Below are 13,224 nucleotides of genomic sequence, written 5' to 3'. Positions count from 1 at the left end.
CTAACTCTGCTGTTAACTAGATATGAGAATTTGGGCAAGTCTCTTTAAGTTTCTGAGCCTCAGTTTCTTATCTATAAAAATGATACCATCTTTTTTTAAGTTGATTTCTAAGATTTTAAATGAAATATGACAGAAACCTGGGAGTTATACTTGATAGCTCTTTCTCCTGCTTGCCTCCATATCTAATCTATCAACAGGGCCTGCAGAGTTTACCTCCAAAATATTTCTTAAACTCCATCTATTTCTCTCCATCCCCTCAACATCATTATCTCTTGCCTGAACTATTGTTAATAGTTTAACTAGTCTCCCTGTTTTCTTATTACTCTCCAGACCATTCTTTCTCCAACTACAGTAAACCTTTTTAAAATTTTTAAACAGCTTTACTGATGTACAATTTATACACCTAGGGTGATCATTTTAAAAGACTAAATTAGATATCACTCCCCTACTTAAAACTCCTTTGATGCCTTTTCTTTGCATTTAGAATAACATTCCAAGTTCTTATCTGGTCTGCCAGACCTATGTTATCTGGTCGTTGTCTATTTCTCAAATTTCACTCCATGCTCATCTGGTCCAGGATCTTTGGACATATTGTTCCTTCTGTCTGGAATCCTCTTTCCCTGGTTCTCTAGCTAGCTCCTCTTTATCTTTCAGGTCTCAACCTAGATGACACCTTCTTGGAGTGGCATTCTCTAACTAGCCTTATCTATGTAGATCTTGCCTTTATTCTCTATCATTATATCCCCACTGATCTTTTTTTTTTTTATAGCACTTTAGTTATGATTACACCCTCCCCTCACTTATCGACACGGTTAGGCTCCACGGTTAGGTTCCAAAGACCAGGTTGTTATGCGAAATTGGTGTTATGTGAAAATGAATAATCAGATCACAAAATGGAGGATGACTTCATCATTACATAACTTCCAAATTACATCACCACGTAACTGCTAAGGTACATCATTACATAACTGCCAAGTTACATCATTACATAACTGCCAAACAACTGACAATCACGGCCTAGCCACATTGACACACAACCTTAACCGTCAAAGCCAGCGTTAGTCTTGTCTTGTACGTCGGCATTCGTTACTGCCAGACGTACGTCGTTGATGTGCAAAATAGTCAGATAGTAGATTTTTTACTATCGTCATAAATGTGAAAAGTCGGATAAAAAGATAGTAGATGAGTGAGGAGGAGGTTGATTTGTCTGCTTACTTGTTAACTATTTCCCTCATTAACATGTAAGTTCCAGGAGGGTAGTGACTATTCTGTTTTGCCCACCATCATATACCCTGCACCAGACACATAGTAGAAACTTAATAAAAACCATGTGAACCTACCTTAAGTGGGTAAGAATGAATCTTAAGTGAATGAACCTACCTTAAGTGGGTAAGAACAGAAGGCAGCATTTCGGCCAGCTCATCCATTGTGGGGTACTGGTACCTGAAACCCAGAAGAATACCTCCTGAGTTAGAATGCACGTACATTTCCCAGTTTTTTTAGAACAGCTGGAAAACACAGAGTTCTTAGGTAAGAGCATTCCTTTTCACCAAAGGCTCAAAGGAGGTGATCTAGTGCCTGGAAATGATTGTGGCGTATTGTGTGACTCTTTAGGACTGCCATGCTAAGAAGAAAGCAAAAGAAACCACCCATTTCTGCATCCCAAAGAGCAGTCTCTGGGCCCAGAGGAAGCCACTTGAAAGAAAGAAGTAATATAGTTTTCTCTTAGGGCATTTCCAAACCTCTAACAATCACTTCAATTGGGGTTCAGGCTCAGAGAACTTCCAGCAGTAAGAGTCAGCTCAGGAAATGGCTCTTGGTCTGCTGCTTATGTTAGGCAGCTAAATGCAGAAGGAAAGTCTTACTGGGCCTAGGCACGTAGTCGCAAATCTGGGGATGATTCTGTTTCACTTAGACATAGGAGAACATGGTTATTTTGTTATTTGCATTTGAATATCCTGAGATGGTTAAGCAAACCCAGGAGCAGATCCAGACTAGGATCCAAGAAAAGAGGGGAGCAACCACAGATACAGCCTTTTCTTTGCACGAATCAGAGATGTGAGGGGTCTTAAGTCGACTTCCTATATGAAGCAGGGTTTGCTCTATACCTAACAGGGAGGTCAGCCTACCTCTGCTTGAACACTTTAAGAAACGAAGTGCTTTTGAACTATTCGTGAACAAAAGAGAAAAGAAAAACTGGATCCAAATCTTGACGACTATAAGCTGATCACAGGCTAATTAATACGCACTGAGAGACCAACAGCTTGGACATAGTCAATAACAGATTCTGGAGCCAGATTGCCTGGGTTCAAATCACAGCTCTGCTACTTACTAGTTATGTAACCTTTGCCAAGTTACTTAATTTCTCTGAGCCTTAGTTTCCTCACTTTTAAAATGGACATAATAGTAAACCTATCCCATAGGGTTGTGAGGACTAAATGAGGTGATACATGGGAAGTATTTAAAGCAGTGTCTGGCACATTGTTTACGTACTATAGAAGCGTTAACTATTATTTGTCTGCAACGATCTATTTCATAGGAGGCATTGGGCAAAGGCAGCTGTGGAGATGAGTAAAGGCAGAGAACAATTAGCAACCCACAGCTTGTGCTCTGACTCCTCCTTGCAAGGTCTTTGCTTCTGCGACCAGTAAGCACTCTGCCCAAGAAGAGTCGGGGACACAGACTGTGGCTCTGCCACATAAAGCAGACTTAGGATGAGGCTGAGACCTCCAAGTTCAGTCAAACTGCACTTTTACTGTAAAAGGGCAGCCTCTCAGAATAAATGGTTATGTAAATATTCAAATTCCAATCACTAATGGGGAGGTGAGGCTAGGGAGGTGCTCCCAGGAAGCTCAGAAGGATCAGAATTTGGCCTGAGGTAGGTGGGGATTTCAGGGAGGGACATAAAAATAACAGACTTTAGATGAGGAAGGGGACAGATTATAGACAGCGAGAAGTGGGTGCTCTAGACACTTATGCCTTGTGATTACAGGGAGCCAGGTCCTTGCTATGGAGAGTCATTTATGGAAATGGGAAAACATGCAGTTTTCCCAAACAGATGGTACATTACAGTCCTCTCAGACTAAGGAGAGAAAATATGTGGGTGACTGGCTAATAAATATAACTTGTAGGCTGTGATAAAATCAAGTGGGAAGGGAAGCAAGTGCTACTCCTCCCACTGGACTTCAGTCATTTGCTTTTCTGAGTGTATGTCTCCTACAAGATCTTGTTGTGACCTTACCCTGTTGGGAAAGGGGCTGCACCTTCCTGTTGGCCTGGGGCATCCACATGACAGACAGCAAAGTACTGGGTGATCTCTTGCATATCCTCAAAGTTAAAGAACGCATTGAAACAGGATTTGTCTGCAAGAGTAAAAACACCCATAAGTCACAGGCTCTCCATTTCTCCCCAATTCTCCCGTACTTGATCAATGTCATATCATGCTCATGTCTTCTTTCTTTCCTTTTTAATCACTTCTCCTCTAACATGAGGTGTCTAGACAATCCATCTGCTTCAAACTGTCCTAAAGACTGAACACCAGACATCTCAATGACTTCAGAACAACTAATTCTCATCTACACAATGTCTACAAAGTGGAAACCAATCCTGGTGCTGCATAAAATAATTTTAACACCCCTACTACCGTCATATGTCATTCACTTTATTCACTTATCCAACATAGAGACAGTGACTATATCCCAAGAGCCTGGCTAGAATGAATATCTTGGGTCACTTACATTCCCCATTTGGGAGTTTATCTCTTGGCAAAACTGCTGAGGTACAAGGAGGGGCTGCTTCATTTTCTACCCTCCTAGTCTAACTGCTTAAATCACTTCTAATGCTGAGGAGGCTATAAAAAAAAGGGACTGTAGCCTCAAATGCAGGTCACCTCTGAAAACCAGAGAAGTATGGAAGAAAAAGTATGTATACAGACTCTTTGTGCCTGTGGCTAGAGCCAGAATCTTATACTACCATCTAGAAAAGTCAGGTTAAAGTCAGTGATGACAGGCTCTAGCAAGAATACTTTTACTAACTCACTGAAGAGCTCACAACAAAGTTCAAACTCTGGATTTTCTAACCTGAAACATGAAAAAAGCTAAAGTAGTACAGACTTAAAGAAAAAACTGATTTCAGTTTTACTTTCTTAACAAGTTCATCATATAATCTTCGGTCCTTTAGCAAATATGCGATAAGATATAATCCCAATATCCGCCAAACCACATTCCCCTCCGTACTTTCAGGAACCTACCCTGCCATTAACATATGTAGCAATGAGAAGTGAAGGATAAGAAAAAGAGAGGGAAACTTCTGCTCTATTAGAATATAGGGCTTTTGTTTTGTTTATTAATATACAAAGATTAAGTATTCTGATAAAAAGGGAAGGCATAAAATCAAATACATACGGTTGAGGCCAATGTCATGATACGTCAAAATAACTGGTCTGTTTCCTTTCAGTATGCCTCTTATAGTGACATGGACCACACCATGAGCTGTTTCTATGTCATGTTCCTGTAATAAGAGAATGTAAGGTCTCAGTAAAGACAAAATGGACTTTCTTGGTTGCTAAAGTTTCACAATACCTGCTTTTCCACCATTTCCCACTAGCTGGGGCAGGTCACAACACCGAACTATAAGCATACCAGAGAGATGTTGTATTATACAGCATATTCCTACTTTTCATTCTTTTCAGTTAAATAAATACATATGAAGAAAAATATACCTTCTCGTCCACAAAGCTCACTTAAGAGTACGGGAAGTCAGGGGGGATCTCTTGAGAATCCATGAGGAATTGGCCATGGAAAAGGAGATCAGTAAGTTGGGTAAGGAGCCACGTAAAACTGGGGGAAGCAAAGTTAAGGAAGCAGAAGACAAAGAAATTCTGGGTAAAAAGTCAGAGGCTTCAGAGCCTTTGAACATATGTTCAGCAACTTATAAGTTCAGCAGACACCTCACCTACTGGTGTGTCTGCCTAGAATCTCTCCCTTTCCTAGTAGCTGCCCTTCTGTGCCATGTACGTGTTACAGGAGTGGTGCTTGGCTGCCATGTTTGTACAACATAATCTTACGGCTACATCTTACTGGAGTGGGGTGAGCATCTGGCCCATGCTGGCTCAGCATCCTTCCCAGGGAATTTGTAACTTAAACTAAGAGATTCCAGCCTCAGCTTTTCTTGAAAATAAACTTGGGAGATTTTAGTAGGCATTTCCACTGTTCTAATTCCTGGTTCTTGCTGTGTGTGCACCAGAACTTGGAGACATGCCTGGATTGCTTCCTGGTTTAGGCTAGCTTGGGTGGATTTGTTCCCTGCATCCCAAAGGATCCTAACTAAGGCAATGTGTAAAGTTCAGAGAAGAGTCAAGAACTGAATAAAGCTGGAATAGGATGTGACTGGAGCTAATGGGACCAACACTAAGAGTGGTAGGGTGGAAAAGAAAGGGACAGTTCAAGAGTTAACTGAATTTATTCTAGTCCTCTTCAACTTTTATATTTCTCAAAAATAAAAATTACCATGCCTAGCCTAGTGAATTTCTGCTGGTGAGGTCTACACCTATCTCAGAAAATTTTATAATAAATAAGACAACATTAACTGTGACAATAAGAATCCCAACAAAGGCAAAAGGCTTCCTTCTTAATTTCCTATCTGATAATGAACCTCATCAGAGCTTCAATTTTTTACATAATGTGGGACATAGAAGACAATCTTAGGCTAACTGGGCATTAGTTTTTCTCAAATCATAAGTCCCAGGCTGGAGTATCTACCTGCTTCAGATAGATACCTCTATCAAATCAAACTATGAGTGAATCAATTTGTATGTTATTCTTTATGACTGCTACCTCCTATTCAAAACTGGCTTGAAAAACAGAAGACATGAAAGAGAGAATCTGCCACTGTGAATTGATTAAGTGCAGGGCTTGGCTGGGAGGAAGAGAAAGAAATAAATCTCTGTTATTGTGTGAGCTCTTCTCTTAGAGTAGTATCAGACTCACTGAGTTTGGGTTCTTATGTAATTATGCTACTGAGATGTCCTGGCAAGGCCATATCCTTGTGAGTAAAGTACGGATCTTCCCAAGGGAGGATGAATACTCCTGGAGTTAACCGTTAGAGGAAGAGTCAAGTACCCAGAGAGACTGCAGAGGAAAATCTGCTTCTCTGTGGTCCACCACTTAGTAGAGTTTATCTTCAATGGCCCCCCAGGTTTATTGATTAAACAATTATTTATTGAACACTTACTACATGCAGACCTTGGACCGAACTCTGGGAATGAAGCAGTAAAAGAGAGAGATGTGATTTCTGCCCTCACAGAGCTTATGTTCTAGATAGGGAGGCAAATAATCAACACATAAACAAACCCATGACAACAGCTAGTGTAAGTACTATGAGGGAAATAGAGTTCTGATAGAAAATTAAGGGGGAAGACATTAACCTCACTAGAAGTCAGGAAAGTGCAAATTAAATTCAATGAGATGCTATTTCACACACACCAGAATGGCAAAATTTATAAGTCAGATAATGCCAAATGTTGGCTAGGATGTAGAGAAATAAGGACTCTCATATATTGCTGGTAGGCATGTAAACTGGTATAACGGCTCTGGAGAACAATTTGATAATTTCTAGTAAAGTTAAGAAGTAGATACCCAATAGCAATTCTCCTTTTAGGTATAATTTAAAGAGACTGTCAGACGTGGTTACAAAAAAATAATAAAAATTTAAATATAAAACAAAACCATGCACAGAGATGTATGTTGCAGCCTTGGCTATGCAAAAAAAAAAAAAAAGGAAACAGCCTAAATATTCACTAGTACGGAATAGATAAATTAGGATATATTTATATAATGAAATACAAATAAAAGTGAATGAACTAGAACTATAAGCTTAAATTAATACATAGAGAAAACCTTAAAAACATAACGCTGAGTAAAAGAGATGTAGAAGGATGTTTAGGCAATATATCACTTTTGTTGATTAAAAAAAAACACTATATGTTTACATGTATTTAAAGTATAAACAAAAACTAGCAGAAGGATGCACACTAACTTTAGAACTTTGTTTCCTTCCGGAAAGGGAGGTGATAGTTTCTGAAAGGGAACCCAAGGAGGCTTCAGTATCTGCTGTGTTTTATTTCTTGAGAAAGAATAAAGAGGGAGAGGGAGAAGACAGCCCTGCCAGATGGAGTGACACTACAGGGGCATCCAAGTTGAAGAGAGTATATAACTTGTCATCCTGACATGTTCCTGTAACAAGAGAATGCAAGGTCTCAGCAAAGGCAGAATGGACTTCTACGGCTGCCAAAGTTTCACAATACCTGCTTTTCCACTATTTCAACTGTTCTACAGAGAGCTGAAGGAGCCCTGATGGCGGTGGTTAAGCACTTGGCTGCTAACCGAAAGGTCAGATGTTCTAACCCACCAGCTGCTCCTTGGGAGAAAGATATGGCAATCTGCTTCTGTAAAGTTCACAGCCCTGGAAACCCTATGGGGCAGTCAGTTCTACTCTGTCCTACAGGGTTGCTATGAGTCAAAAATGACTCGAAGGCAATGGGTCGGGTAACGGAAAGAGAGCTGAGGTACCTAGGTCATGCAAACAATTTGCACTCAACTGCTAACCTAAAGGTTGGTGGTTTGAACCCACTTAGTGGTATTGCGAAAGAAAAGGCCTGGCAACCTGCTTCCGTTAAGATTATAGTCAAGAAAATCCTATGGAGCAGTTCTATGCTGTAACACATCGGGTCACCATAAGTTGGAATTGACTGGATGGCAATTAACAACAACGTACAGAGTTGAGGGAGAAACCAGTCCACGCTTTGACCCTAAAGTTAGCAGGACTTCCCCAAGGTGGTAGTCTGTGTGTGGGGGGGGGAGGGGAGGGTAAGCTGTCAGAGTTCAAGAGAAAGATGATGAAAAGGGAGTTATAACAGATGGTGTAACAGAGAAAACTGAAAGTAGACGAAGAGACTGGGGCAAAGTACTTAGTCATTATTTGGTCATCTGCATGAAAGTCAGAGTGAAAACTGGCTCTTTACAAAATTTCTCCTTTTTAAGTGGATCTCAGCTCCTATCGACCCATAATTTTACACCCTCATATTGTGTAACGATCAAAGTGCTAAGAGTCCAGAGTCTTATTATCAATCTTGTTGCCCTATTTGGGGTGTCTCAAAGTTCCTCTTCATTTCAAAGTATGTGAATGTAAACGTTTTTCTTCGCAGAATGAAGAATGTGAAAAGGAAGAGGCACTCACCTTCACGGGAACTCCTAAGAATAGCCTTCGTGGCCTTGTGATTATATTTCTAGTCTGAGAATCCATCTGGAGTTGAGTGTGCTACCAAGAGAGACCCTGGCTACAGAGCTGATTCAATGGTCAGGCCACTGCAGGTTGATGCTGCCGCCACTTTTCTGCTTTAATCAACTACCATCTGTTTTACAGGCTGTTTCTCCAGTTACCCCCACCACAGCATTCTAGAATAGGGTGTGACTACACAATGAGAGCCTACGCTCAAAAGGCACAGCCCAAGGTGGCTTCTAATAGGCTCTGGTCATAGATCTCCCCTACCACTTTCTGCTTGTTTACCATCTCCAAGGCTATGTACTTCTTGAACATGATCCCTTTATTCTCCAGGCTTATAAAACAATTTGAAATCGTATAGGTCCCCAGTACACTTTCCCATCCTAGACTTCCTCTCCCTCTTGATCAAAGCTGTAATTTCTCTCTACTAAGATATCACCATTATTTGATAATAACCAACTTTTCACCTTTTCCTTGAGTCCTCTGCCTTCAGTTAAATGTCCTTTCACCAAAATTGAACAATTTAATTTGTTATGCTTCTTTGAACTCAGTTAAATTATGATCACTTCATGTCTATTACTACTTCTTCCCTTCCCTAGCCAGTCTAGAATTGTTTAGGTAAATCTGTACAATATAGTCTCGGAAATGTCAATATTTTATTCTGAATATTGTTTCAAATAATTAGGTCACTGTATGAACTTTGTGTACAGTTTTTGCTATTTCGTAGTATTTTTTGATATAATACCACCACTACTTTACCTCTGTGCAGTGGTTTACAGATTATAGAGTTCGTTTGCATGATCTTGTTTAATTTTCATTATTTCTCAATTTTCTGCCTATTAATGGATCACACTTCCCTTTTTAAAGTTCCATAATACATGTTGCCTGACTTTAGCTCCAACTTTCTCCCATCTTGCACCTTACTTAAGCCTAGTTCAATTAACAGTTTTTTAAACATCTACTTATACTTTTCAATCACTCACAACTCCCAGCCTTCTCAAAAGTCACTCCCTTCACTTGAAAGCTTCTTTTGCGTTATGTCAATCTAAAATCTGTCTTTCCCTCCTTCCAAACTAGCTCCAATTCTTCTTCACACAGCCTTGGTTAACAATGAGGAGAAAGAGAGTAAATGACTATCTCACACACAAGAGCCCAGAACACCTTCAGAACATGGACTTTCTAAGAAAGTCCACGTAGGAAGGGACCCAGGTCTGGTCAGCTCAAACACCTGACTCACTTAAGCACAGTGATTGGTTTGGGGATGTACATGTGACCCACATACATGTGATACACACTAGGCCAATGAGAGTCCTCCCTTGGACTTTTTCCTAAAATTATAGGTAAAGATCATTTAGCAGTATGGGTATTCAGCTGGGAGGATTTGTTTTGGGCAGTTGGCAGCCATCATGTCAATGATGTGACAGGGCTTGTCTGAGAAATAGACCCCTAGTGACAGGGGAAAGAGAACTGAGGTTAGGAGGTGGTGATAAAAAAGGACTTCAGCTTTTTTTATAAAGTTCTTACCCTACCCTCAAAGAGGAATAAAGTCCCTTGTATCCTTACAACTTAATACAATCAAGCCAAAAAAGGGGGGCATCTAGGGGGAGGAACTGTGAACAAAGGCCATCAGAGTGAAAAGCACAAAGTGGAAGTAAAGGTAAGCCCAAACCAAATCCACTGCCATCGAGTTGGTTCCAACTCATAGTGGTCCTATAAGACAGAGTAGAACTGCCCCATAGAATTTCCAAGGAGCATCTGGTGGATTTGAACTGCCTACCTTTTGGTTAGCATCCGTAGCTCTTAGCTACTACGCCACCAGGTTTTTGGAAGTGAAGGTAGGTCAGCAATAATTCCAGTTTTTCCAGAGGGTGGGGTGTATAAAGGGAAGCAGTGGGACATGACACGAGGCTGAAAGGTGGACTGGGGCCACATTCTGGGTAGCCTTTAAGGTCAAGGGAGCATGGAGCTGATTCAAGCTCCCTAACACATACTGCAGCAGGTGGTTGAATCCAAAGACCTCTTCACTACAGAAGGAACTTCCAGAATATTTATTTCACTTAATTCTTACTTTGTAACAATGCCTATTGACTAAGTGATCTGCAAGTGTTTAAGGCTGTTTAAACCCCTTTAGAAGAGCACTTGAATTGTGGTACTGAAAACCAGTTCTCACAGTGGGGTTCTATAAATCAGTCCTCTAAAGAGCAACTACAATTACACAGCCAGCATGAAATTATGTAATCCTTGACTGTGCCTAGATTATCCTAGGAGCAAGAACTCCGCTTCTGTCAGTTCACTCTATTATCAGCCTCTTCGCCACTCTCCATTAGTATTTACTGAGTGTTCAATTGGTGGAAGGCAATTTGACAAGATATGCCAAGAGCCTTAAACATGCTCATTCCAAGAACTCATCTAATAATCCAAACGTAGATAAAATTTATGCACAAAAATGTTCAGTGAATTTAACACATTATAATAGAAAAAAAGGAAAACAATCTAACTGACATAATAATTTAATAGTAAAGTCACGATACAGCTATATAGTGAAATAATAGGCAGCCATTAAAAATTATTTTTATGAGAGTTTTAAAATGACATGGAAATGGGATTGTGTTCTAATGTTAAGTCAGAAAAGGGAATACACATTGTACATCCAGTATGACTTTAACCATATAAACTTAAAAATGAATTGCTTATATAAAAATTTAAGTACATATCGTGACACTGAACATGTTAACATAATTGTTGCTGGGTTATAGCTATGAGCTTTTTCCCTAGATACTTTATATTTCTCTATGCTTTCCAAATGTTCCACTATGAGCACGCATTGTTCTGAGAACCAGAATATAAACGTAAAAACTAGAAAGAAATAAAATAAAGTATGGTTATCTCTAGGTAGCAGGATTGTAGGTAATTTTAATTTTTGTACTTTTCTGAGTTTGTTTCTGACTATACACAAAAGGAGTTTCTTTTTTTTTTTTTTAAGCAATTTATCATACACACAGAGAAGCTATAGCATCTGCCCCAGCTCTAGTGCCAAACTTCTAAATATTCCCATAAGGAAAAGAGAATTAAGCAACACTGAAGTAGCTAAGCGGACAGTAAATAGGTCAGCTATGTCATTGATTATTAGGGAGTACACTCTTTCTTCCTTTCTCATCAATTCTAAGTATGTCATCTCCAATCATTTCTCTTCCCTTGTTACTTTTTTTTTTATTGTGCTTTAAGTGAAAGTTTACAAATCAAGTCAATCTCTCATACAAAAACTTATATATGCCTTGCTATATACTCCTAATTGCTCTCCCCCTAATGAGAGAGCACACTCTTTCCCTCCACTCTCTCTTTTCGTGTCCATTCGGACAGCTTCTAACCCCCTCTGCCCTCTCATCTCCCCTCCAGACAGGAGATGCCAACATAGTCTCATGTGTCTACTTTATCCAAGAAGCTCATTCTTCCCCACTATCATTTTCTATCCCATTGTCCACTGCAATCCCTGTCTGAAGAGTTGGCTTTGGAAATGGTTGAAGTCTTGGGCTAAAAGAAGGTCTGGGGGCTATGACCACCAGGGTCCTTCAAGTCTCAGTCAGACCATTAAGTCTGGTCTTTTTACGAGAATTTGGGGTCTGCATCCCACTGCTCTCCTGCTCCCTCAGGGGTTCTCTGTTGTGTTCCCTGTCAGGGCAGTCATTGATTGTAGCTGGGCACCATCTAGTTCTTCTGGTCTCAGGCTGATGTAGTCCCTGGTTTATGTGGCCCTTTCTGCCTCTTGGGCTCACAATTACCTTGTATCCTTGGTGTTCTTCATACTCCTTTGCTCCAGGTGGGTTGAGACCAATTGATGCATCTTAGATGGCTGCTTGCTAGCGTTTAAGACCCCAGATGCCACTCTTCAAAGTGGGATGTGGAATGTTTTCTTAATAGATTTTATTATGCCAATTGACTTAGATGTCCCGAGACCATGGTCCCTAAACCCCTACCACGCTGGCCTTTGAAGCGTTCAGTTTATTCAGGAAACTGCTTTGCTTTTGGTTTAGTCCAGTTGTGCTGACCTCTCCTATACTGTGTTGTCTTTCCTTTCACCTAAAATAATTCTTATCTACTACCTAATTAGTGAATATCCCTTTCCCTCCCTCCCCTCTTCCCTCGTTACACTTATATGCAAATTATAACCTCTGTTTGCCCCAGAGAAGCTATATACCAATGACATCACTTAGGACAATCAAAAAAAACAAGAGAAATAGGTACTACCCTTTTAATAATACTTTAAAAAGTAATTGATTAGTAAAGAAAACAGAAGAAAAAAGGCAATTCAGATTCAAGTTATGAGCTTGGCTAATAATACTAAGAAAACTTTCTGGGGATGTCATCAAAAATTCCTTAAAGATATGTCTGGGGGAAAACAGTCTAAAAGGAAGCCCTGGCTAAATGACTTCAGTTTGCCCCATGCCACTGCTATGCTGGTAGACAATGTAAAGACTGACTGCCTTTCTATTTGGTGGCAATGTTGGCTTTGGATCTGTTCTACTTTGTCTCCTAAGAATGCCCAAAAGTTTCTGGGATGCCTTCAGGGAAACTGACACATTCTAGACTTCCTATCTCCTAGGTCTCATATCAGCCTGGTGCTAGACAGGTGCCCCTTGTCTCCAGAACACCATATAAGCCTTTAACAAGGCACAGGCCAGAATGGTGGTAGAAGAGTATTCATGAATGCCAAAAGGAGGAAAACATAAGGGCCTATGTTTTTTTCTTCTTTATAACACAAAGAAACCAGTACACTCAAAACCAGTGACAAATATTTGCCATCATTCTACCTGTATCAGAACTGAACTGAAAGTTATATTTCATGAGGTCAGAACATGTAACTATATTAAAACTTTTCCCCAAATCAACAATTTTTGCCAGATTATTTTTAAGCCTTAGTATTAAACGGCACTGGGGTTTTTTTTT

General features: G+C 40.0%; 1 protein-coding gene across 3 annotated transcripts in view; it reads right to left on the bottom strand.

Moving 5' to 3' along the window:
• The window catches only part of NDRG3 (NDRG family member 3), a 95,662-nt gene that overhangs the window by 49,467 nt on the left and 32,971 nt on the right, over window positions 1–13,224 (bottom strand). For 2 of the 3 annotated variants that reach the window (XM_049868722.1, XM_049868724.1), the window contains 3 exons: window positions 4,404–4,509; window positions 3,242–3,362; window positions 1,381–1,443 (listed from right to left, as the gene is read on the bottom strand). In XM_049868722.1, the coding sequence (XP_049724679.1) occupies window positions 1,381–1,443; window positions 3,242–3,362; window positions 4,404–4,509 (290 nt within the window). Of the gene's footprint in view, window positions 1–1,380; window positions 1,444–3,241; window positions 3,363–4,403; window positions 4,510–8,235; window positions 10,729–13,224 lie in introns of those variants that run through there. The other variant, XM_049868723.1, reaches the window with a different exon arrangement.

This window comes from Elephas maximus, chromosome 25, assembly GCF_024166365.1.
Source record: "Elephas maximus indicus isolate mEleMax1 chromosome 25, mEleMax1 primary haplotype, whole genome shotgun sequence".
NCBI classification, from domain to species: Eukaryota; Metazoa; Chordata; class Mammalia; order Proboscidea; family Elephantidae; genus Elephas; species Elephas maximus.
The sequence above is the reverse complement of the archived record's forward strand: the minus strand, read 5'-3'. Positions and strand labels throughout refer to the sequence as shown.